The 25971-nt window shown below is 46.1% G+C and overlaps 2 protein-coding genes across 5 annotated transcripts in view; one reads left to right on the top strand and one right to left on the bottom strand.

Moving 5' to 3' along the window:
* Window positions 1-20578, top strand: part of SMAP1 (small ArfGAP 1) — a 163113-nt gene extending 142535 nt beyond the window's left edge. For all 4 annotated transcript variants that reach the window (XM_079716957.1, XM_079716955.1, XM_079716956.1 and 1 more), the window contains 4 exons: window positions 10314-10441; window positions 16128-16299; window positions 17183-17490; window positions 19601-20578. In XM_079716957.1, the coding sequence (XP_079573083.1) occupies window positions 10314-10441; window positions 16128-16299; window positions 17183-17490; window positions 19601-19744 (752 nt within the window). In that variant the 3' untranslated portion in view covers window positions 19745-20578. The remainder of the gene's footprint in view (window positions 1-10313; window positions 10442-16127; window positions 16300-17182; window positions 17491-19600) is intronic.
* Window positions 20579-20613: 35 nt separating this feature from the next.
* Window positions 20614-25971, bottom strand: part of B3GAT2 (beta-1,3-glucuronyltransferase 2) — a gene marked incomplete at its 5' end in the record, with an annotated part of 75668 nt that continues 70310 nt past the window's right edge. The window contains 2 exons of the mRNA XM_079716959.1: window positions 20614-21090; window positions 21171-21319. Coding sequence (XP_079573085.1) covers window positions 21004-21090; window positions 21171-21319 — 236 coding nt within the window. The 3' untranslated portion in view covers window positions 20614-21003. The remainder of the gene's footprint in view (window positions 21091-21170; window positions 21320-25971) is intronic.

Here is a 25971-nt window from a genome sequence, read left to right as displayed (position 1 = left end):
CCAAGAGTATGGTCCGCGAACGATTATAGGCTGTTATTACCCTTTCAAAAAGGAGGTCTCGGGAATTGGTGGTAGTTTTGTGTGATCACACCTGTGGAGGGAGAGCAGGCAGGTGGGGGCCTGCATTGCTGGGGGAGACCCGGCTGCCAGCAGCTCCCCGCGTGGCCCCGAGTCCGGGCTGGGAGGCAGCCGAGGGCGACAGGTGGACCAGCGGGAGAACCAGCACCGCAACCCGGGAACGAGGGCACGGCCCTGCCAGACCTGGGCCGATAGCAAGAGGGCATCTTCGCGGGCCTCCGGGGACCATGCCGGTGACAGGAAGCAGGCAGGCGACGCTCAGGTTTTGAAGGAGCGAACACGGCTGTGGATGAGGTGCCTTTTGACTGCAGGTGGCTGAGCGCCTGAGCGTGGCTGAGATGGGCGGTGTCTGACGATCGTAGCGGGCGAGCAGTTTGGGGGGGCGGCGTGGGGAGCGGTGAGGTTAGGAGCTGGGCTCCTCTTTCCTGCCCCCTGTCCCGTCCCCCTCGGAGCTCTGGCACTAAGCTCAGGCCCCAGCCCCCCGGCCTCAGGACCACGTCCAAACTTTGGTGGTTTCCCTGCAGCAGTTGCTTTTCTCAGGAGGGAAAACTTCTCCCAGAAGATCCCCCAGCAGAGTTCTCAGGGACCCGTCGGGCCAGAATTGCATTCCGTGGCCTCTCTCCAGGGCGGGCGAGGCCTCTGCAGTGGAGACGGCTCTGCTGGCAGGAAGCCTGTGCGCAGTCCCTGGCCCAGGTGCGTGTCAGCCTGCGATGGCCCTTCAGCGGGGAGCATACTGTACACACACACACACATACATACATACATACACACACACACCTTTGCCCCTTTTCCTTCCCCCGCCCCCCCTTTTTTTTTAAACAGACAAGCACGCTGAAGCTGACGGAAGTTGGCTTCCAAGGCTCGGCTTCTGGACGACAGAGCTGGGTTCAAACCCAGGTCTCCCTGACTTCACAGTCCAGTCTCGGCTCATAGATGAGCCGCAGCAAGATGTTCGACTCCAGTAGTAATTAAATTGTCATCTTGTTACTTTAAGAAACACTGAGATAGTGCCTACTGTGTGCCAGCCACTCTTTTCAGTGTTTACAGACATTTATTTGTTGGATCTTTGCAACAGCCCTGAAATTGGTGAACTACTGTTGTTTTCATTTTACAAATGAAGAAACTGAGACACAGAGAGGTTAAGTAAGTTGCCCCAAGTCACACTGTTGGTATATTACAGAGCCTGACCCATGTTCTTAACTGTTACACTGTGATGCGCTCTGATAGGAAATGAAATTTGGAGACTGCCAGCTGACACTGTGTCACATAAGACAGACATTAGGCCCATTTGTCCAGGGGACAGCTGGCAGCATTGTGGCACGGGGGAGCCCTGGAGTTAGAGGCGGTACCCTGGGCTCTGGCGTCTTCACCGGGAAGTGAATGCAAGAGCCTCTCCGTGGTTGTTGGCCAGAGCGTAAACGAGTGGATAGTGTGACATAGGCAGCACAGTACTGTGCACAGAGGGGGGAGCACGTGTCTCTGTGGGGACTTGTTGGGGGGGCGCCTGGGGCTCCTGTGGCAGGTGCCGGGGAGAGTGGTGGCTGCAGAGAGAGCTGACCTGTCCTATACGGTCTGGCTTCATACTTGCAGAGTTCTTGTCTCTTGAGGCTGTAAAGTGGTACAGAAGTGTTTGAGATATATATCATATACACATATGAAAGCTGTATATTTATATAATTTTTAAAGAGCAATCAGTTCTATGACGTTTACTTCTGAAACCGCTTCTCAGCAGTTTCAGACGATCTCGGTCAGTGTGTGTGTCCCCTGAGAGGTGGCGGCTGTCGTACCTGTCCACAGGGCACCCCCTGCCCCGAAGTCCCCCAACTTGCAGGGACCTGCGGCAGGAGGGGCTTGGGAAGGAAGGAGTAAACAGAGCAGAAGGTTCACAGCAACTGTTAAGGCTGCTCAGTCATTTCAGTAGGTTAGCCTAAAGGCCACCTACTTAGCAGTAAGAAAAGTTAACTAAAAATTAAAAATAAATAATTCCACTTGACTCTCAGCCATCTTTTTTTTTTTTTTTTTTTTTTTTGCGGTACGCGGGCCTCTCACTGTTGTGGCCTCTCCCGTTGCGGAGCACAGGCTCCGGACGCGCAGGCTCAGCGGCCATGGCTCACGGGCCCAGCCGCTCCGCGGCATGTGGGATATTCCCGGACCGGGGTACAAACCCATGTCCCCTGCATCAGCAGGCAGACTCTCAACCACTGCGCCACCAGGGAAGCCCTCAGCCATCTTTTTTTAAGCTTTTGAAAACAGTTTGAAGCTTGGAAGTTTTTTTTTTTAATTAATTAATTTATTTATGGCTGTGTTGGGTCTTCGTTTCTGCGCGAGGGCTTTCTCTAGTTGTGGCAAGCGGGGGCCACTCTTCATCGCAGTGCGCGGGCCTCTCACTATCGCGACCTCTCTTGTTGCGGAGCACAGGCTCCAGACGCTCAGGCTCAGTAGTTGTGGCTCATGGGCCCAGTTGCTCCGCGGCATGTGGGATCTTCCCAGACCAGGGCACGAACCTGTGTCCCCTGCATTGGCAGGCGGACTCTCAACCACTGTGCCACCAGGGAAGCCCAAAGCTTGGAAATTTTAATATGCTTCAAATGAACGTCTGTGACTTGAGTTTACAAGGTAACACATGTGGGAGTTTAGTTCATTTCATAAGGCAAGTGTGTGTTTTAATACAAAGGAATTCCAAGTAACATTTTTATTAAGGAAAAGGCTTTAAATGGTTTGAGTAGAAAATGAAAAGGGCTCTTTGAGTGACATGAAAACGTACAAAGCTTTAAGAAGAAGGAGTTTTGCCATTAAGGAGAGCATCACTGCATCTCATGGAAGCAGGCTTCTTTCTTTTTTTTTTTTTTTTTTTTTTTTATGCGGTACGCGGGCCTCTCACTGCTGTGGCCTCTCCCGTTGCAGAGCACAGGCTCCGGACGCGCAGGCTCAGCGGCCATGGCTCACGGGCCCAGCCACTCCGCAGCATGTGGGATCTTCCCGGACCGGGGCACGAACCCGTGTCCCCTGCATCGGCAGGAGGACTCCCAACCACTGTGCCACCAGGGAAGCCCCAGGCTTCCTTCTTTGATCAGTGCTGTTTCCACTTCAGATTCGCTCCTTCTTAGGACGACGCCTCACTAGTTACAGGTGAAGAATTAGACTTGGCAGCTTTCATTGTAGCCAGGCTGTGCTCAAGGCTGAGTGTTCACGGTCAGTCAAGCATAATAATGAAAAACATGACATCTGCTTACTTACCATGTTCCTCTCTGCCTTACGCTACATGAGTGACACAGAAAATCTCATGCTGCTCTTTGACATTTTTTATCATTTGTGAAAATAGATTATGACCAGCTAATGCCTCTGACATTCAGGTAAAGGATGAATTCAGTTAATATTTACTGGGCACCAGCCAAGTTCATGGGACTCTGGTAAATAGGAGAGAACACAGCTCCGTTTGTGTCTAGTAGTGCAAGTGGGGATGTGTCCACGTGCAGTCTGGAAATGAGAAGACAGAGGACTGTTGCTCAGGGAAGAGTGGGATTGTGGAAGGAAGGTGGTTCTGAAGATTCAGCGTGGAACCTGGCATAATGCCATTCCACAGTTACCTTTGATTTTCCTCCGCTCAGAGGTCACTTTTCTTGCTGCTGCCAGTCAGAGGATGAGCAGATGAATTTTTCATGCTGTGCAAGCTGACGTCAGGCAAACTCTCATGTGCCCTGGGGGTCCTCTTTAGCGTGAGTGCGAGCCGGGAAGGGCGAGCGAGCCCCCAGATACACGAGCTCGCCGCGCCTTCGCTTTGTAGAGTATCTTGTGATTTAAAGCCCGTCTGCTTCTTGTTGAGCAGACAGCGTCGGACGACCGACGGTCAGGGCTGTGATGGCGCCTGGAGTGGAGCTGTGGAGAGCGGAGTAGGGAGGAGGCCGACCCAGGTGTGAGCCGCCGTGTGTGTGTGTGTGTGGTGTGTGGTGTGTGTGTGTGTGGTGTGTGTGTGGTGTGTGTGTGGTGTGTGTGTGTGGTACGTGTGTGGTGTGTGTGTGGTGTGTGGGGTGTGTGTGGGGTGTGTGTGTGTGTGGTGTGTGGTGCGTGTGTGGTGCGTGTGTGTGTGGTGTGTGTGTGTGGTACGTGTGTGTGTGGTACGTGTGGTGTCTGGTTTGTGTGGTGTGTGTGTGTGGTGTGTGTGGTGTGTGTGTGGTACGTGTGTGGTGTGTGTGTGGTGTGTGTGTGGTGTGTGGTGTGTTGTGTGTGTGTGGTGTGTGTGGTGTGTGTGTGGTGTGTGTGTGGTGTGTGGTGTGTGTGGTGTGTGTGTGGTGTGTGTGTGGTGTGTGTGTGTGGTGTGTGTGGTGTGGTGTGTGTGTGTGGTGTGTGTGTGTGTGTGGTGTGTGTGTGTGTGTGTGTTGCTGTGGCTGCAGCGATGCTCCCAGTTGTGGACAGAGTGATGCTGGAGGACAGGGTTCTGACTGAGAGAGAACTGCAGCCTCACTGCCGTGGTGGCCTGGAGTAGGGATTCCAGCTGGGATGCAGTCGTGGTACCGAGGTGGCTGGTCGTGGGCACTGAGGCCGTGAGACCAGGAAGGGGGCGGCGGGGGTGCCGGCAGCAGTGGTTGCAGGGTCTTCCAGGAGAACGTGGACTCAGAGGAGGAGGCTTCCCGGGAGGAAGGCTCAGCGAGGGCCAGATGTGGGGGAGTGCACAGGGCAGAGACGAGGAGGGGTTTGTAACCAGACCACCGGTTCTTTTCAGAATCAGGGCCATTACTTCCCTTCTTCTCCCAACAGAAGCAGGATCGCCCCCTGACTGTCGTTTTTCCCCACGGCTCTGCTGTCCCCGAGAAACCCTCTGGTGATCTGTGTTTGGAAACATTTCAGTTCACCAGTATTTGTGGAGCGTTTGCTCTGTGCCAGCGCTGATGGAGGAGACAGCTGCGCCCTCTTTCTGACAGAGGATGGGGGGACAGGGCCTAGGCAGTCAGTGTGGTGCAGGTGTGAGCATGTGGGGCGTGCCCGTCACATGCAGTGTGTTCACACGCCGACAGAAACCAAAAGTGACATTACTTATGGTAAGGCACCTGGGAAGGCTGCCGCTTTGCAGCCCCTGGATTTGGGGTGTAGGAGTTGGGAGGCTGCCTGGCCAGCGGGGGGATGGGGCACAGGCTGGGTGGTGGGGGCGGGGCCGAGGGGGGCGCAGGGCCGGGGGCGGGGCCTCGTGCACTCAGTGGGGAGCTGGGGCCCAGGACGGTGCCCGGCTGGGCGTTGTGCCAGCCCCACCCTCTGTGCCCTCTTCTCGGGAGGCGGGGCAGCTGCCCCAGGGACTGTTTTAACCTTGGACGGGGTAGGGGCACTGCTTCTGTTTGGGGGAACCAGGAAAGGCTGCTCAGTATGGTTATAGCAGTTGAGTTTTCCAGCTGTACCACCAGACTTCTGTTGAAATCCTAGTCTTATTGTGTCAGAATCTCTGGAGGTGATGGAGGCGTTAAACTGAGACACTTTATATAGAGCTTGATCAGAGTACCCGGCAACAGAACTTTAAAATGTTAGTATTAATAGTGGGTTATTAAAAATGCAACTGTTCTATTCTTATTTCCTTCTAGTTTATACATGGTATCATTCAGAGGCATTTGGAATGGGCCAAGAAGAAGACACTAAATATTGTTTTAAGTACTTTGTTTACCTTTACTCATTTGGATTTTTGCTGTCAGGTGAGTTCTGGTATAGCCACGATTAATAGAATCGACAGCTACATGGAAGGTTTCTAGATGATAGAAATGGCCTTCATGACGTTGTGATATTTGACATGCTACCTTCTTTCTAAGCATCTACCAGTGTCATGATGTGAAGTAGGCCAGTAACTGCGCGCTGGGCAGGCCTTCTGTTCATGTGAGATGTAGCACTGATTTTTAACAACTTTCTTTCTTTGGCTCAAAACGTTTAAGCTTTTCTTGTGAATTTCTAGTATGTGTGCAGTATAAAACAGTCATCTACCAACTCGGTTTTCAGATCTAACATTAGTCTGAAATCTTAAGGTAACGTAGAAAGAAAATAGTTGCCCACAAGCAGCTAATTGTAGGCTTGATGCCTTGCCTTTAAAATTGAAATTCCTTCCCTGTTTTACTGCATTGTCCTAATTTCTTGTTTGCTCATTTCCTCTTCGAGGGGTCCTTTGTGCTTCATTACTGTTCTTTCCGGTGTTGTTCCAGCTAAGTTTCTGCCATTTGCCTCAGGCTGTTCTTGTACTCTGGGGCTCCTATTCTGTTTGTTGTCCACTGGCTACTGTTTCTGCATGTTGATGAGGGGGGCTGCTCCCCCCGCCTCTGCAGCCGAGAGAGGAGCCCCTGCGCACAGGGAGGTGCTGTGCGTGCGGGTCCTGATGCGCTGTCTGCACGGACGGTCACTCCCGCCCTGGAGGCGCTGCGTGGCCTGGCCCTGGGCTCCCCAGCCCCTGGAGGGGGAGGTTTCAATTGGTCTGGGTGTGTGTGCACGTGTGCCCATGTATCTGTACACTCAAAATGTAGCCCGTGTGGATTTAATTATTTTTCTTACATTATAGTGCTAATGTAAACATTTACACTGTTTAAACCATTTAATTTGAATAAGACTTACTCTTTCTAAATTTTTAAATGTTTATCTGAAAAACTGCTTTTAACATCTTGGTATTCTGTGGCTTTTGTGGCCTCTGAGCTTCTGTTTGATCGGCGAGGACTGTGCCGCAGGTGGACCCTTGATGGAGAGGCCGCGCTGAGCTGCAGTGGTTGTGACGGGGCCGGCCGTGTCCCTCCCGCCCGCGGCCCGGGTCCCCCTCTGTGGCCACACCGGCCGGGCCCTTCACTGTCCCCTGAGGAGATGCTGGGCCTGGCAGGAGGATGGGGGCGGAGGGGGGTGTGTGTGTGGAGACAGGCTGGCGCGGAGTGGGTTCTGAACTGTTGACGCCACTGCTTCTCTAACTTTGTACTAGTAATTATTAACTATGTAAGGGTTGGTTTTTAATGTTCAGACTTTTAAGTGATTTCTTTATCTACAGCTGTAACTACATGACTTTTGTGTAATGTGGCTTAAAGAAAAGAGCACGCGCTAGTCCAGGGCTCAGAAGACTTCGTTCTAGTACAAGTTTTGCTGCTTCACTAGGGAAGCGACATTGAGTCTTTAATCTCTCTGTGCCCCGGTTTCTGTAACTGGGGGTGATGGAAGGAGATGCCTTCTCATCCTCCATGGAGACAGAAATGATAACATGGAAACATTCTTTTAAGAAGTCCAGGAAGCAGGTGATGTTTATAGTGATGGTAATGATTACTAGCCTCCCCCTGTCCTTTTTTTTTTTTTTTTTTTTTTTTTTTTGCGGTACGCGGGCCTCTCACTGTTGTGGCCTCTCCCGTTGCAGAGCACAGGTTCCAGACACGCAGGCTCAGCGGCCATGGTTCACAGGCCCAGCCGCTCCGCGGCATGTGGGATCTTCCCGGACCGGGGCACGAACCCGTGTCCCCTGCATCGGCAGGCGGACTCTTAACCACTGCGCCACCAGGGAAGCCCCCCCTGTCCTTTTTAAATACTGAAAGTAAAAAACACAAGTTTTGAAACAAATTGAAACAGTCCTTGGTAGAGAATGTGTTTTAGCAAGCCAAATGTAGTAAGTCAAATTAGCAGACATTGAAATCCAGTGGGAAAACTCGTTGGGAATTTGTGTACAGATTTTGCAAGGGCGAGACATTTTCATGTAAGTTAAGGATTTGTTTTTCGACAATTCTGTGAATGCTTAGCTTTTTTAGTAACAAGGAGAATTGATGGGAGTTTCAATCCGTCATATTAGGGGGTCGTGTGGGGAGGAGACTGGGGGACTTTGAACAGACTTAAAATTTCTGCAACACGTTCAGTTTATAAAGTAATGCAAATACATTATTTGCCTGTAGTCGATGAGCCTCTTGGTTCTCACACAGTGCATCCTGAGCTCCCTGGTGTTGTATAAGCTAATTGACATGTCCTGGGGCAAAAAAACAGATTGATACCTTTTTTCCCAATTCACCAAAAATAATAATAGTGGTAATAATAATAAGTTAATGATAGCATTTTCTCATGTTTAAGGGTTTTTTTTAATATAAATTTATCCTAATTGTTAGTGTTTGCTATTACTTGAAACAGCAAAAAGTTTTAACTGAAAAACTGGAAATAGTTACTTATGCTCATTTTTACTTTTGTTCCTCTTGGTTGTGGTTTATTTTAGAGGACATGTGCTTCTGTTTGTGAGTTTAAGTTGCATGAAATACAGTCATATTTTCTGCTAATAAAGTGCTTCCATGTTCATGTGATAGAATGAATGTGTCTGTTTGATGAGGTTGTTCCCCTGTCCTCAGCTCTGCAGCTTAGGGGTTCAAGCACCACTGACTCACATGGCAGTGTTATTTGAGTTTCTTTACTGAGTTGTGGATGGCACAGAGATGTTCCTTTAGTTGTGTTTTTAATCTAGAATACCCTGTCCTTCTAAAATATTTTATTTCTGGTTCATATTACCTGATGTACTACACATCAGGTAAATGGAATGTGGAATGGGCTGGAAAACATAAAATAGCACCTGAAAGAAGTCTAACTTCAGAATGAATGTTGCCACTTTGAATGAGTTAGAAATGGAAAAAATTACTTTCATGTATGAGTCATATTTGAATTCTTTTATGTCATGGTTGTGTGTTAGCTTTAAATTCTGTATATTATAAATTAGTAATAATCTACGCATTGTTTTATTGCTTCACCTTTAAATTGTCCGTAGTGCTTATAGAGATATAACATGTGTAACGCATAAATGTGTGTGCTGAGTATATTTTTTTTATGGCTCTGATAATGTGATATCATGGAAAATTTTTGAAAAATATTTGCAATTTGTTTCTTCCAAACTAACCTTTCATGGGTTTCACACACACTTTTATAAATTAAGTAGTAAAGAATATTTTACCGTGACCATTTATTCATTGCAATTAATGATAATTTGTTTCACTGAAGCTTAAGCAGGGAAATAAAAGATACTAATTTCTATAGTTACACCTCGAAAAAGAGAAGAAATCTGTGAGTTTCTGTGGGTTGTGATAGAAATACCTAGTACGTGGTAGATCTTCCGTTAAATCTGTCCAGTATCCAAGCATCTACCCTGTGCAAGACGTCCATCCCCCTCCTTGTCGAGGGCATCTTAGAAGATGCCTCCTTCGCCTTTGAGGAGTGTGTGGTTCATCAGAGGGATCGAGTGAGCTTGTAAGCTGTGAAGTGGGAGCCCGATTAGGATGTAGGTCCTCGGAGACTCGATTTGTCATGTTCTGAACTGCTCCTTGGGTCGTGACCGCGGAAGACTGAGCTGTGTGAGCTGTCCTGAAACCCCGTGCTTGCTCGCAAGCTCTCTGCACTGCCCCCCACCTGGCCCCCACTGACGTCAGGGGGAGATGAGAACTCAGGGTGAGCAAGAGGCTGATGTGGGGTGTCGGCGCCGCCCGGCGGCTCGGTGCACCCAACACTGAAGGTGGCCGCACTTGAGTACAGAAAGGGTCTATTTCAGTGTTTTGTGGATACTGCCTACGGAATCAGTGTATAGTGTATGTTTGTTTTCTTTCTGTCCAGTTTTTTTCCTTATGTAACTTTAAAAGTTAACATTCCAGACATTTTAAATCATTAAAATTTATTTCCAAGGTAGGTAAACATGATATGAAGTAATATTGGAAACACTCACACACACACACACACACACACACACACACACACACACAGGCGCACGCACACACATGTGTGTATTTATGGAGCGGCAGCCTTCGTAGGAACATGGTATCGTATCCCAGCTTAGCCAGTGACCACAAAAGTAGTGCCAGTCTCATAAGGTTATGGGATTAAATGAGTTAATATATGTAAAGTACACAGAACAGTACCTTACATGTAAGGAAGCATCAGGACACAGAATAACGTCAATAGTATCATACCATTTGTTAAAAAGGGGTTTGCATATATACTTAGAAACTGGTGGGTAAAGAATATTTCTTCGAGAACAAACAAAACTGGAGATGGTTTCTTTGGGAGAGAGGAGAGAGCCTGGGGTAGAGGGAGGGCATACATTTTGTTGTTAACTTTTTGAACTTTTAACCGTATATTTTTAGAATAAAGCCATGTTTCAAGTATTTAAGAGATTCTAGAATCTTTAACTTTTTGAACTTTTAACCATATATTTTTAGAATAAAGCCATGTTTCAAGTATTTAAGAGATTCTAGAATCTTTAAGACAAGAATTTACGTTCTTTTCAGACGGCCCTGCCGAGGTGCCAGTGACTAATGGGAACACAGCCACGGGACAGGCCTTGAACGATGATCTGGACATCTTTGGACCGATGATTTCTAATCCCTTACCTGCAACTGTCCTGCCGCCAGCTCAGGTATGTGTTAAGAGTATGGTTTTACACTGTGTATTTTCTTTTTGGAAAGTTTCAATTTTGAATTGTTTCTAACTTAAAAGCCTCTACATCTTTAGGCCAGGAGTTGGCAAACTAAGTCTGCAGCTTGTTTTTGCAAATAAAGTGTGATTGCAGACGGCCACTCCATTTACTTACATGCTGTCTTGTGGCCGCTTTCACACTGCAAAAGCAAGTTGAGTAGTTGCAGCAGATATTCCATGACCCACAAAGCCTAAGAGTCACTGTCTAAAGTTTGCTAACTCTTGCTCTAGGCAAATGGTGTTTAGAATGAGTAAGTGGGAAAACTCGGACTGTTTCAGCCTTGCCTGCGATCCACAAGGTTACTTACTTCAGAGGGTTTTGAACTGTTTGGTGTGTAAACATGGACTAGAAGCCCGTAATTATTTTCTTGTGCTCTGTCGAGCCAGCCCAGGCTGGCTCCTTCCGGGTGCAGGAAAACCGAGAACAAGAAATTATAGCAAACTCAGTACCCATATGCTTTTCTATGAAGACACATTATTTCTTAGCCTTAAAACCTGCCTTTTTTTATTTTAATGATTTTTAAAAAATTATTTAGAATGTAATATTAATGATAAAGATTTTTAAAAAGTATCAGTGGTAAAGAAATTTTGACTTGCCTTCTTAACATTACATGGAATTTTTTTTTCTTTTTTTCCTTTCTTTTTTTTTAAAATTGAAGTCTAGTTGATTTACAATGCTGTGTTAGGTTCAGGTGTACAGCAAAGTGATTCAGTTATACATATATGTTCTTTTTCAGATTCGTTTCCCTTATAGCTTATTACAAAATATTGAGTCGAGTTCCCTGTGCTATATAGTAGGTCCTTGTTGTTTATCTATTTTATATATACTAGGGTGTATCTGTTAATCCCAAACTCCTGATTTATCCATCCCCCCCATCCCCTTTGGTAACCATAACTTTGTTTTCTATGTCTATGAGTCTATTTCTGTTTTGTAAGTAAGTTCATTTGTGTCGTATTTTATTGATTGATTGCCACACCATGCAGCCTGTGTAGGACCTTACAGGGATCGCACCCACGCCCACCCTCCCCCACCCACCCCTGCAGTGGAAGCGAGGAGTCTTAACCACTGGAATGCCAGGGAAGTCCCTGTGTCGTATTTTAGATTCCACATACAAGTGATATCATATCATATTTGTCTTTCTCTGACTTCACTCAGTATGATAATTCCTAGGTCCATCCATGTTGCTGCAAATGGCATTGTTTCATTCTTTTTATGGCTGAGTAATATTCCATTGTATATACGTACCACATCTTCTTTATCCATACCTCTGTTGATGGACGTTTAGGTTGCTTCCATGTCCTGGCTATTGTAAACAGTGCTGCTGTGAACGTTGGGGTGCATGTGTCTTTTTGAATTATGGTTTTCTCAGGGTATATGCCCAGTCGTGGGATTGCTGGGTCGTATGGTAATTCTATTTTTAGTTTTTTAAGGAACCGCCATACTGTTCTCCATAGTGGCTGTACCAATTTACATTCCCACCAACAGTGCAAGAGGGTTCCCTTTTCTCCACACCCTCTCCAGAATTTATTGTTTGTAGATTTTTATGATGATGGCCATTTTGACCAGTGTGAGGTGATACCTCATTGTAGTTTTGATTTGCATTTCTCTAATAATTAGAGGTGTTGAGCATCTTTTCATGTGCTTTTTAGCCATCTGTGTGTCTTTGGAGAAATGTCCATTTAGGTCTGCCCATTTTTGGATTGGGTTGTTTGGTTTTTTTTGATATTGAGCTGCATGAGCTGTTTGTATATTTTGGAGATTAATCCCTTGTCGGTCACATCTTTTTTTTTGTTAAATATTTCAAATATTTTTTCAGCTTTATTGAGGTATAATTGAAAAATAAAATTATATGTTTAAAATGTATAACGTAATGTGTTGATACATATATTCGTTGTAAAAAGATTCCTGCCACCAAGTCAATCTATCATCTATCATCTCACAAATTTACCTCTTTTTTTTGTGAGAATGCTTAAAATCTACTCTCATTGAATTTCATTTATACAATACAGTATAATCAACTATAGCTACCATGTTATGCATTAGATCCTCAGATCTTACGTCTTATAACTGAAAATGTGTACCTGCCTCCCAGCCCTTGGCAAACACCATTCTGCTCTGTTTCTATGGGTTTGCCTTTTTTCTTTTTTTTTTTTAAGATTTCACATATAAGTGATACCGTGCAGTATTTGTCTTTAAGGTGAGATATTAATATATAACTTTCAGGGATATAGGTTACTCTTAAGCATACAACTTAAGATTCTGTTTTAAATTTACAAATAAGCAACTAGTTTGTTGTAGTAAAGTATAATTTTTGAGGTAAGATATTTCTCTTTCTCTAGAAAACCTGAGCCAAATGGGAATTGTTTGCATGGAAAGTTTAACAAGAAAGAACCAATGTCTTATTAAGAAGATGAATCACATATATTTTTATTATATATATTTATTGTCATTATGATAGTCATTGTATAATTAACGCTGGAATTGAGCAAATAGATTTCTGAGGAATCATTAGTTTCAGTGGAGCTTTATCTGCAGCATCGCTGTTTATTTTCAGAGAAGATAGCTTCATTTTATGGCTTTGCCTCTTCTCCTCCTTCCCCCAACACGTAAAAAGAGGAACTAAGTGTTGCTGGTATCATTTCGGTTAACATTGATTACCTTGTGAGTGTGTGCAGGCGTGGGTATGCGTGTGGTAGTAAAAGAAAAAAGTCTAACGCTAACATTTTGGGTGTGGAAAGAAGTATTTGGGATACTTGACAGTCTGAGCATGCAAAGCGGCTTCTTTTGGTCAAGCGTTCTAGCGGGGCCGTTCGGCCGGCCCGCCTTCCTTAGACCCCGCTGCGGGGCGGGAGCCGCTCTGCAGCCGCTTGCACATTAGGCCCCGGGCCAGCCACGGCCCCGTGGGCTCTGTGCCGTGAGAGCAGCGAGCCGGACAGTGCGGACCTCAGCCCCCCTCAGTCCTCCGTGTGCGTGCAGCTCCTCCTCGTGCCCCCGGGGCCGCCCAGCCTTCGTGCTGGGCGTCTGTAACTGAGAGGAAACAGGGTGGGTCTTCAAAATCACACCTCATTCTTTTTCTGGAATGTTTTTGGACCAAAATTGTGTCCGTTTTATGGAGCCCTCTAAAATAATTTGGTGAACAGAATTATCTTCCCTCCAAACTACATGTAAAGACTCTAATCCAGACATGTTGTCAAAATAATGTCTTTGAAAATTGGGGGAGGGAGAGAGAAGGTGGGTTAAAGCACACATTTTACACGCACACACTGTACGTAGTTTACTAATTTGGTGGCTTTTTATGCTGTGAAATTGAATTGGACCCCACTAGGAATTACTCTGAACCCTGCTTCTTTCGGTCCTGATTTTCTGAGTGTGGTGCAAATTCTGGTTGAAGATTTCCCCTCACGTGAATGTGAGCTGGATTGATGTGACCGTCTGCTTTCCTGTCTGGCTGTGCAGTCTTCCCTGAGGGGCTGGGAACGCTCAGCTGACCCGAGCGGACGCGTGTGCTGGGGGTTGAGGGGCGTCGTTCCAGTGTCCCCCAAGGTGACACGTAGAAGCCCTCCCTTTCCTGTTCTGTCCATAATATCCACATCCCCAAAGCATCTAGACTCACACAGGTGCTATGGCCTGTCCTCGTTTGGCCCCGGATCCCAGACAGCCAGAGAGCCTTTGGCTGGGGACCCTGTGGCCTCCGGAAAGTGCGCACCTACCGGCAGCAGTGGTTCTCCTTTTACCTTGGAGCGGTCCTGCCGGCACGTGGGGCGTCCTCATCACCCGCCCCGTAAATGGCCGTTCGAGCACCTGCTAGCCAGGCTGCCTGGTGTGGCTGTGCTTAGACTGTGTCCCTGTGGAGACAGGCGTTCATCGGAAGAAACACACGCGTCTGGAGCACGGGGCTGCTCTAGCCTGAGGTGGGATAATAGTAGCTTCCCCAGCACTTCGGGTCTTCTCACACGTCTGTGTCCTCCTCAGGGAACAGACCCCAGGGTTTTGAGCAGGTTCTTAGATAGAACAGAAACTAAATGTGGTGGAGGATCATTTAGTGAGGTGTGGCTGCTTTGTCACCTAGCAACACTAACAGCCAGCGCTGCCTTCTGCTGAGCGCTCCTTGTGGCCGTCAGGCGCGGTGGTAAGGCAGCTCCTCCCCGGGCCCAGAGCAGGGCGTGGGAAAGCGGAGTGGCAGGTCCGAGGGCACTGGGCGAACCTGCAGGCTGGCTGCGGGGCCCACGCTCTCGGCCTCTGCCTTCTGCTGCTTCACTGCTACGTCAGATATATTTGATTCAAGCCCACTGTTGTATTTGAATTCCATCATGTCCAGTTTCTTACACATTTCAGATCTTTTGCAAAATTATGTGGCTTTTTTTCCTATCTTAAAATTCTTGCTTAATATCATAATAGATTCAAAATATTGTTCTGCTTAAGTTAGTTTGTGAGCATAATGCTTGGATGCTAATTTATTGAAAGGTTTTTTAGCCAAGGCATTAAATGTTTGATTTTTTAAAAATTCAAGCCAAATCATGTACACTATGATTTAACTTCTTCTTGCTGCTCACCTCATTCTATAGTTTGAGAAGACTCTTATCCAGTTTTTGCTAGTCTTCATAGACTTCTTTGAAACTCTTCATATCTAAGTCAATTCCCTATACGCAAATGTGATGGAATATTTAGTGACCGCTGAGGTGTCAGTTGTGACTGTGTAATACTATCTGTGTGCAAGATACAGGAGATGAAGTGAAATGTTTTGTTTTGTATTACAGTATCCACATGGTTATTTGTATTCGTGTTCTCACCCCTGTCTACAGGCGGAATGCAAGGTGTAGGGGAGGGTGCAGCTGGTCGCAGTTTTGCTGGACCTCATGTCTGGGTAGACTGGAGGCATTCTAATGTTGCGGTTAAAACGGATTAGATTAGGTTCATAAAAATATCATGATGTCGGGGCTTCCCTGGTGGCGCAGTGGTTGAGGGTCCGCCTGCCGATGCAGGGGACACGGGTTCGTGCCCCGGTCCGGGAAGATCCCACATGCCGCAGAGCGGCTGGGCCCGTGAGCCATGGCCGCTGAGCCTGCACGTCCGGAGCCTGTGCTCCGCAACGGGAGAGGCCACAACAGTGAGAGGGCCCGCGTACCACACACACACACACACACAAAATATCATGATGTCGCTTTTGAAAAACAACCCCCCCCGCCGAAAGAAGACAAAATCAGCCACTGCAGGACCCTCTTGCAGTCTGCTGTAGTTGTAGAAATGTTCTTCATTCCAAGGGATACCAGTTCTTGGCAGCAGTGATTGCTGCAGGAGATGTGCGAGCATCTCCCAGGAATGCTGGTCCTCAGGCAGCACCACATGCCTGTTGCTGAAGCCACTGTGGTCAGGATGTGATGGGCAGAACTCAGCATCAGAGAGGTTCTATCTACTCCTTTTACATGAACAGATTCAAAATAGGAGATGTTCCTCTGTCCTGCATGTAGGTTTTGCATGGGCTTGTCAATGATTCCCTTTAGTGTCACCATGTTGCCTTCTACAGTTGTTTAGTTTCTAATTTCATAACTTCATTTGGATTTCAAGGAATGGATGAGGTGTGTTTTATTATGCAGAATTCGACAGCTTGTTTTGGTATCTGTCTCAGGGGACGTCCTCTGTACCAGCAGTTGCCGCTCTGTCTACAGTGACATCTGGGGATCTGGATCTGTTCACTGAGCAAGCTACTAAGTCAGAAGAGGTGGCCAAGAAACAGCTCTCCAAAGACTCCATCTTATCTCTGTATGGCACAGGGACCATCCAGCAGCAGAGTGCTCCTGGTAATGCATTTGAAATCTGCTTTCAGTGAACTGCAGTGACATCACTAGAAGTGTATTCTTTGTGCTTATGTAATGTCATATTTCTTCCTTGTTTTTCCGTGTAATGAGTGCTTTTGTTGTTGCGGTTTATACAACTACAAAGCTGAAATGAAAGAAGCATTAGGATTAGAATGCACAAAACTTTATTCATTTAGGATTAACAAGCTGGTCGCATGTCACTTAATGTTGTTTTACAAGCCTTATAGGACAGGGATTATCTTTGAAGAATTATTTAAATTTGATTTGCCTGAAGTTTATAACTGTACAGTATGGTATTCTTTCTGCACGTAAACAGTAAGTCTGAAATATCACATGAAATCAAAAAAAGCTTTGAGGTTTTTTTTTTATATAATCAAAAAGAAATACTAGCATGGTAAAGATTTATGTTTACAGTTTTAACCTGTCATTTCCTCTAAAATAATGGGCTGCATTTCACATAAGAGCTGAAATTATATGACGTCTCAGCTGCTTCCATTAAAACCAGAGACAGTCCACTCTGACTTGTTTACTTGGTAGTGAGAGACCAGTGGTGCAAAGCAGCAGAAACACAGTCTCATGCTATATAGTTTGGTCTTCACAATGGATATTTTATGTAGCTGTTGCACAGGATTTATTTACCCTAGTTAAATTTGCTCAGGCTCGTCATTGATTTGTCTGCTTCCTGGAAGTAACCAGCCCTGAGGGTGCAGGTCTGAGCAACAGGGGCCAGACCAGAATTAAAGCCTTTGCCATGGGTAGTTCAGCAAGACGGGCTCCTGTTTCTGTGCTGACAGAGGCGAGTGCAGCGCTGTGCGGTAACCCGGTTCTCTTCGTTTGTTTTCTCTGCTTGGTTCTTCTGCTGCAGGTGTGTTTATGGGACCCACAAATATACCGTTTCCCTCACAAGCACCGGCTGCATTTCAAGGCTTCCCGTCCATTGGCGGGCCTGTGCCTGCAGCTCCTGGCCTTGCGGGAAGTGTGATGGGGCCCAGCGCGGGCGTGATGGTGGGCGTGCCCCTGCCCAACGGCTTCATGGGAAACGCACAGACTGGGGTGATGCCACTTCCGCAGAGTGTGGTCGGCCCCCCAGGAGGGATGGTGGGACATGCGGGTGCAGCCCAGAGTAAGTTTGGCCTGCCGCCAGCTCAGCAGCCCCCATGGAACCTCTCCCAGGTAGGGTCCTTTCTCTCCAACTTCTCCAAAATCAGAGAAACCAGATCTTGTTTTCTAAATGGTTTTATTTGTTTTTAAATCTAACAATCTGGCAGGAAGAATTGAGTAGGGATAATGTTATAAAAGGTAAAAACTGTCTAATCAAATAGACAAATGAGCTGTCATTGTTCCTATATTTAGAATATTCTGTAGAGAATGTTAAGCGTTTTTCCATTTCTGATTATAACACAGCTGTAATGGTGAATGTCCCTCATTTGTCTGTAACAGCTAGAAATTATCTTGGGCATCTTTTGAAATTAGCCCCAAGCTTTAAACCCAGCCCCCTGGTGGGTTGTTTGTATAGACCACTTAGACCAACCTATTTTCACTAATAATTTTGGGGGCTCTTGGAAACTTTCACAAATTAGAAAACAGTCCAGCCTCATATTCTCAGAGCACTGTTTTTGAGAGATCTAGGCTGTGTGTGTGTTTATAAAAAATCTTTTTGTTCAAATACACTTGTAAAGTTGTATTTTCTTCTTACTTATAGTCACATTTATGTTTACAAAGAATATACACTAGTTCAAGAATTCCTGTAAGATATGAACCAGTCCATATTTGTGTCCTACATCCCCTCATATTACAAAATCCTATTTCTGCCTAAGTTAGTTTAGAGCCAGGAGATGACATTTTAGTATTACCTCTTTCAAATCCATTCTGACTTTCCTCTGGCTTCACAGACAGAGGCCTCAGACGTAGGTTCGTGGTCCCACTCTTCTTCCTCGTACACTTCCTTATTTGATGTTCCTCTGGTATTTTGATGCCCTTGACTTCTGTTCTCGTGAGCATTCAGGGAATAGTATATAGCAGTTTCTAACCGACATTAGCAAAATCACTGTATATCCCATGAATGTTCCAAGTTATTATTTACTATCACCATTTAAAGGAATGTCTATATGACATTGGTCTGTGCACTCTGGGAATCTCAAAACTTGTAAGTGCCAAATGTCAGTAATAGCTTTTGTGCAGCCGGAATGCTGAAGCAGACGCAGCTCAGGTTAGGGTGCCTGCTGAACCAGTAAGGACTTACCCCACCTCACTTGCGGGCGCGCCGAAGGGGGTTCTCTTCTCCAGCTCTCTCCTGGGGGGGTCTGCTGGCCATGACAGGTACTGGACATCCTCCAGTACCTGGGAAGAAGTGACCTGCCCCTCCAGACCCTGTGCCTCATCAGCGATGTGGTTAGGGTTAGGGTTTCTGAAGAACTAAGAACTGCAAACGGTTAATACAGTCCAACCCTGAGCATAGGTTTTGAATCCACTCTACTTAGTGGTAAATCTCCTTGCCTTTCCTTCACTTACCATCAGTCTTGGAAGTGAGAGCACCACAGGGGAGGGTTAGGAGGCTTATGTACACACGACTCCAGTCTGGAAGAAAAGTACATGTAATCTTACACCTTTTGTCATAAAATAGGCGTTTATATGGTTGTCTATAGCAAAAGAAAAATATGTTTTATGACCTTTTTTAATATTTATAAAGTATACAGAGCTATTTAAGACTTGAATAAAGACAGAACAATTGCCATCATATACAATTCATAATTTTAGAGTAGTTTACTTTCAAACATTTCCTTAGTCCTTAGTAGTTAAACTATAGTTGAAAGCATATCCTAGAAAGTATATAGTTGAAAGTATATGCTAGTATAGTTGAAAGTTCGAATAGCAGACTCATGGCACATCCAGATATGAATTCAGAGATTGCTTTGGTACTTTTTCCAGTTGTGGTTAATCTTTCGGGGACAAGAAATTGAGTCCAGAAAATGAATAAATATAAAATGATTTGAGACAGGGCTGAAAAGCAGAAGGAAACAGCAACCAAGAAGGGAACACGGTAGCTATTTGCTTTCTGTGGAGAAAGCATCGTGTGGTCGTCTGCTTTTACCCCAGGGCTCGGACAGCTTTTCACATGGATGAAAAATACTTAGGGTTGCTATTAAGCGTCCGTGTCTCTCTGAGTAAATCAACTTCGAGTAAAGGCCCACTTCTACTAAAATAGGCTGGCTATTAAAAATGTCTGGCAGTGGCTGAAGAAACCAGGCCTGAAAAGTGAAGGATGCCTTTTGTGTGTTCACAGGTGAACCAGCAGATGGCTGGCCTGAGCCTGGGTGGCGCAAGCCCTGCGGCGGGCTTCAGCCAGCCCCCCAGCACCACGGCGGGGGCAGCGGGGTGGTCGGGGGCCTCGTCGGGTCAGACGCTCAGCACGCAGCTGTGGAAGTGACCCTGCAGCACAGCCCACCGCACTCCCCCCGACATTCCTGCGGAGATGCAGCCGGGTTCCCCTGTTCATTCATGTACATAATATTTTTTTCTTTTTTCCCCATTTGTTCATATTAAGAATTATCTGATTGACCGTGTTGGTCTGTACTGATGGATTAAATTTGCTGTGGTGAAAAGCAGGGTGAGAAACCATTTCATGTTGAGGGCAGCTTTTGCTCACATTCCCCAGGATTTCATAGACACAGTATCTGGGAAGCTGCTCGGTCAACGTGCATAATCAGTTTCCCTCTCGATGAAATTATAGCTCTCATGTTTGCATATAAGGGAAGTAGCTATCATGTTTGTTAGTAATACCTCTAACAGTATGAACCCCACCCCCAGATTAGCCAGTAATCCTGTAGGAAGGTACTGTATGATCAAATGTTTAATCATATAAATAGAATGTCAATGTATCACTGAGCACTGTTTTCTAGTGTATCCAGATTCTTTTATGTCATCATTCACGTCACTGTGCTGTTGCTATGATGTGCTTTAACCGGGAACGTGGTTAGAAAAAGGAAGATAAACCTGGATGTTACTACAAAATTAGTTGTTTAACGAATGTTTGAAGAAGTCAGATTTTACCTGCCTCCCTTGTAATTGGGATCTCTTCCTATGTACACACAGTGCTAACAAACACGAGACTTTTCTCTGCACTAGATGCAAACAGGGTAACTAAACAAGCCACTTCAACCCTTGAAGGTGTATCCAGGTTTATGACAGTAATTGTGTTTACATTTTATGGTGCCTAGTACTGACAGATGTCATATCCCTGTATTAAACAGATGAATCCATAGACCTTTTTTTGTGGGTTTTATTTCCTATGATGTATACTGCCACCGATCTTACAAAAGTTACTTCACGTTGCAGAGTCACAAATTGGGAATGTGTTGTTGACAGAATACTTGTCATCTGTTTGTTTTGAAAACCTGTTCAGTTCTACCAATTATAAGGCCAAATGGGAAAAAAAGTATGTAAGAAGATTCTCAGAATGGTACTAGCCTGCGTGCCATTAGCCGTGCTGTACAGAGACCCTGCGGGTTGGTTGTAAGGGAGCATGCAGAACAAACAGAGACAAGAGCGGATGTCTCTACCCGCGCTCAGCTTCCGGACACGACCGCCCTGTAAGCAGGTGCCTGTCGGGAGGAGAGCAGAGGAAACGGCCCCCGGGTGCCTGCAGCCCTATTCCGCATGCCCGCCAGAGCACCAGCTGCGGCTCCGTCACACCTCGATCGTCACCGTGTCCAGGTGGTACTTGGGCTCGTTGGCTAGGTTCACCTTCTCTGTCCGAGTGTGCCACACGAGGACCTGCGGGGAGGAGACCTGATGGGTAGCCACACTCTCAAGGGACACACAGCAATGTCAAGCGGCACGAGTGAAATGAATACCTTGGTGCAGTTACTTGCTTTCGGTTCCAGTTCTTCGACGGTCGTGATCTGCTTTAGAAAGTCAGATTCCTGCATCCCGGGCTGGGACCCACGACGCTTAAATACAGCTTTGGGGTTGGACAAGATGACTTGAAGGCTTACAGCAAATCCTTTGTGAAAGTTAAAAAAAAAAAAAAAAAAAAGTCTTTAAAGTAAAATACTGGTGTACTTCTCTTTTTTTCTATATAATCTTGGTCACATCAAAACCCGTTTTTTTCAGTATCTACCGTGGGCCAAGTCTTGGTTCACAGAGTTGAACAGGAGTGTTACCTGCATCATCACAGTCTCAGAAGGACAGCCTGCCTTTACAATAGAGCACGTCTGCCGCCCTGATCGAGGCTGTGTGTGGAGGGGTGGCTTCTGGACACTACGTAGCCTGTTGATGACAAAGAGTGCATGTCGCAGAGGCCGTCACAGCCCCCGCATGTTTGGCCTCTGGGAGTAACTAGAACTCAATACACCTGAAATGCACACAGACTCGCCCTGCCTGTCCCTGGGGAGGACGCCACCCCGCTTTCCTGCCTGTCCTCTGACATCTCCATGTGTTCCTACCAAAGCCAGCGCTGCTCTGATGGACCCTGAGGTTAGAAGACGGAGGAATACAAGTCCGGTCAGTTAGCTGGGAAATAAATACTCTATAGTCACTTGGTATAAATTTCCAATTTGATTCATTCTGAAAAGCAGGGTGTGGGGGGCTGGAAATCAGCGCAGGAGATGATATCAGGCCGTTTGGCAAATTTGGTTTTTGTAGTTCATTTTTCAAGGAAACAAATGAGTGTCAACTTCCTTAAATGGTTTGGTGTTACGAAAATCATTGCTCTTCAGTCTGTAGTTTAACAAACTCTGTGTTACAGGCTTAGCCATTAAGCGCTCCACAAGCCGTCTCTGGAAGCAGCTGTCACAGCCGTCCTAATTGTTGTGAACGTCTGCACCCCGACCTCTGCTCTTCACGACTAAGCTGACACTGGAAAGCCAGGCACCCGTCCAGAGTCAGGAGGATCAACCTCCAGGAACGTTTTCTTAGCAACTTTTTGCCCTTCCCTACAGTAACGGAGCTGACTTATGCTGCTTTGTGCAAACGCGTAGTTAGCAAAGTTAGTCTCAAATGATTCCAGTCAGTCGCGGGGGAGCTGTGAGCAGAGCACAGCCAGCATCCTCTTAACCTCCCCAGATGCGGGACTGCAGACCCACGCTCCCGACCCCGCTGCCCCGTGGGAGAATGCACCACGAAGCTGCCTACAGACACAGGTGGGTACCGCTGCTGAGCGAGGCCGAACACGGGGACAGGTGCTGCAAGCGTTGTCCCGAGGCCTGGCCCGGGATCTCCACCAATCCTGGCAGGGCAGCACGTCCCGGCAGAATTCGGAGTTAGCACCTCTGTTTTCTCGTGGGTCCTTGAGTGGCTGAGAACCGGCCAAGTCACTCAGCCTCTCTCGATTCTGAAACTCCCCTGTTTCCTCACCTGCAAGGGTGGCGTGACACCGCCTCCCCTCACATCTGATGTGAAATCAGTGAACAGAAAGACTTCACTAATGCAGAGCTCTGTTCAGAGGACCCTAAGAGAGATAAATGCCAATACCATTGTAAATACTACATTGAGGGGAGGTGGATTAGCCACCGCTTATGGCTGGAGAACCATGTTGACGGGAAGAGGCTCAGGGAAGTTCCAGGCCACCTGCGTTTTACCCCATTTGGCTAACAAGTCTGAAGCCTTCCTCGGATGTGGCTTCAACGGCCCCGGGCCCCAACAGGAAGTCAAAGGTTCAAATTAACGCAAAAAAAGTGACTTCTACTAGGTCAACTCAGATCTTAGGATGAAAAGATTTCTGGGGTTGTTTCATGTGCTTTAAGTAAGCTGCATCTTTTTTTTTTCCTAGTTCAGAGTCTGCCCTTTTTAACCATACTGAAGCTCCTGGTATATTTCTCACATGGCCTCAAGGTACTGATTTTATTTCCCCATTCTCATAAAAAAAAAAAAAAAACAGGATCTGAGTTGCGCAGAAGTCATTGTGAAAATTATATGAAGCCACTTGGCTATGACTTTCTCTGTTCTCCCTCAGACTAACACATTCATCATCGTGACCACTGAAGGATTCAGATTAAGAGTGTCTTCTTGCTTTCTGTAGCTCGGAATATCCTGCTAGCTCTTAAAGCAGTTATATTGCAAAGTCTACCATATAGACAGCTAGAGCTGACAGCCAGCTGTGGAGCTACACCCTGCTCTGCTGCAAGGCCCTTTCCTGGTCCCACTGGAGAATGGGGTGCAGGCTGGCAGTCCGGGGAGAGAATTGGAGGGCAGCCGGCTCACCACCGCGGCAAAGTGGTTTTCTATTTAATACAAAAGGTGGGGGACATTCAGACACCCCCCCCCCCCTCCCTCCACTGTCTTCACCAGGCCCTGCTCAGTGAGCTCTTCAAGGGAAGCAGGTCACAGCAGCACCGGGAAACACTCAAGAACTAGGCCAAGCCCTGGGCTGCCTTCTGGGGAGCCGTCTGACCTGCTGTGAACCTGGGAGTTAGAATCCTCCCTCTGAAAGTCGGACAAGGAGTTTTTCGCTCCTAAACCATTGCTTCCAACCCAAGATAGGTAACTTGAGTTTTCTTCATTTCCAAGCACTTACGCCTCAAGTATCGTATGTACCCTTCCCTTTTGTCAGTGAAGTTAATTTAGTTTTAAAGATGTTCTCAGAAGCCTTTGAGATACTAGGAGCTTTATAAAAATCGTGGAAGTAGGAGTCTCTGTCCTGGTCAGTTGTGTAAAAAAGTGCAAATGAACACTGGTTATTCACAGTGAAAGCAGGATTTCCTGGCTTCTTCAAGTGGATGGGGTGGGTGGTGGGGACCCAGTCCCTTCCCAGTCAGAAGGACCGCCCGGCTCAGTGTATGTTTACCAATGAACAGAGGCAGCTCCAAGTCCATCAGGCCATTTCCACTTACTTATGGACAAGATGGCTGAAGCAACAAGGACTGGGTTTTCCCTGCTGTCTTAAATAGCTAAAAACCAGACAAAACATTTGAAAAAATAGTTTCTAGCACTGGGGAAAAGGCACACAGGACAGAGATCTCTGAAAAGAAGAGACAAATGTGAGCCCTACAGTTGCCCCAGCTTCCCGCTGAAGGCTGCACCCCTGGGAGGGGAACACACACAGCTCTGCCGTCTCCTTGAGCTGAGGAAACAGAATGGAGAACTCGGGGAGGCCAAGACAGCTGGAATTGAGGGGGCGTCACCCCGAGAGCAGAGGGCTTGCCTCAAGTCCTGCTGAGTCTGGTCAGTAGATGCTGGTGAGACTCCCTGAGTTCAAGAAAGGAACCACTGGAAGGAAACAGGTGGATGGATCAATCCCTAGAGGCCACTCAGGGCTGGGACAGGCCACATGCCCCATGGCCAGGGCGCAAAGGGCGACAGCTGGGATGCTCGGAAGAGTGCTTGCACGGCCACTGGTCCACTGTGAGGCCAAACTATCCCTAAAATGAAGGCTTAGCTGGTTTGCCCAACACTTTAAAAGTAAGCCAGGAAAGGATCAAAATGTTTCTAAGTAACTGTAGCCCAGAAAAAAGCTAAAAGTAAATAAATACATATATAACACACAAACATATAATTATATACACACCCGCATGTATATGTGTGTATATATGTATGTAAAATAAATGTATGTTACACATTTTATATATACAAATACAATGAAATATAAAGAACTAGACATATTTTTTTTTCTAGAACCTAGCAACATAAAATTTTTAATGCCTGAGATACAAAAATGACCAGATGTGCAAAGAAGCAGGAAATTACAATCCCATAATGAAAACTCAGCAATCCCACTCCTGGGTATATATCTGGAAAAAACTATAATTTGAAAAGATACACGTCTCTCAATGTTCACAGCAGCACCACTTACAATAGCCCAGACGTGGAAGCAACCCAAGTGCCCACCAACAGATGAATGGATAAGAAGATGTGGTATACATACACAATGGGGTACTACCCAGCCATAAAAAAAAATGAGATAATGTCATTTGCAGCAACATGAATGGACTTGGAGATGATCATATTAAGTGAAGTAAGTCAGACAAAGACAAATAACCATATGATACCACTTATATGTGGAATCTAAGAAATGATACAAATGAACTTACTTACAAAACAGAAATAGACTCACAGACATAGAAGACAAACTTGCGGTTACCAAAGGGGAAGGGGAGGGAGGGATAAATTAGGAGTTTGGGATTAAAATATACATACACGCAGTAGATATAAAATAGATAAACAAGGAACTGCTATACAGCACAGGGAACTATACTCGGTATCTTGTAACAACCTATAATGGAAGAGAATGTAAAGAAGAATATATAAATATATAACTGAATCACTAAAAAAATTGTATAAATTCCATGTGTACAATATCATATTTCAACTTCTGTATACACTACAGTGTGCTCATCACCAAAAGCTGAACCTCTTTACCCATTTGGCCTTCTCTCTACCCACTTTCCCCTCTGGTAACCACTACTCTGTTCTATATATCTGTGTTTGTTTGGTTTGGTTTGGTTCATTTGTTTTTAGATTCCACACATGAGTGAAGTCATGCCATATTTGTCTTTCTCTGACTTATTTCACTTAGCATAATAGCCCTCAAGGTCCATCCCATGTTTTCACAAATAGCAGGATTTCAATCTTTTTGTTTGTTTTTGTTTTTCTTATGTCTGAGTCCACTGTATATACATACCACATCTTCTTTATCCATTCCTCCACTGAGGGGCACTT

Source organism: Hyperoodon ampullatus (assembly GCF_949752795.1).
Source record: "Hyperoodon ampullatus genome assembly, chromosome: 12".
Taxonomy (NCBI): domain Eukaryota; kingdom Metazoa; phylum Chordata; class Mammalia; order Artiodactyla; family Ziphiidae; genus Hyperoodon; species Hyperoodon ampullatus.
This window is presented reverse-complemented; position numbering and strand designations above follow the sequence as displayed.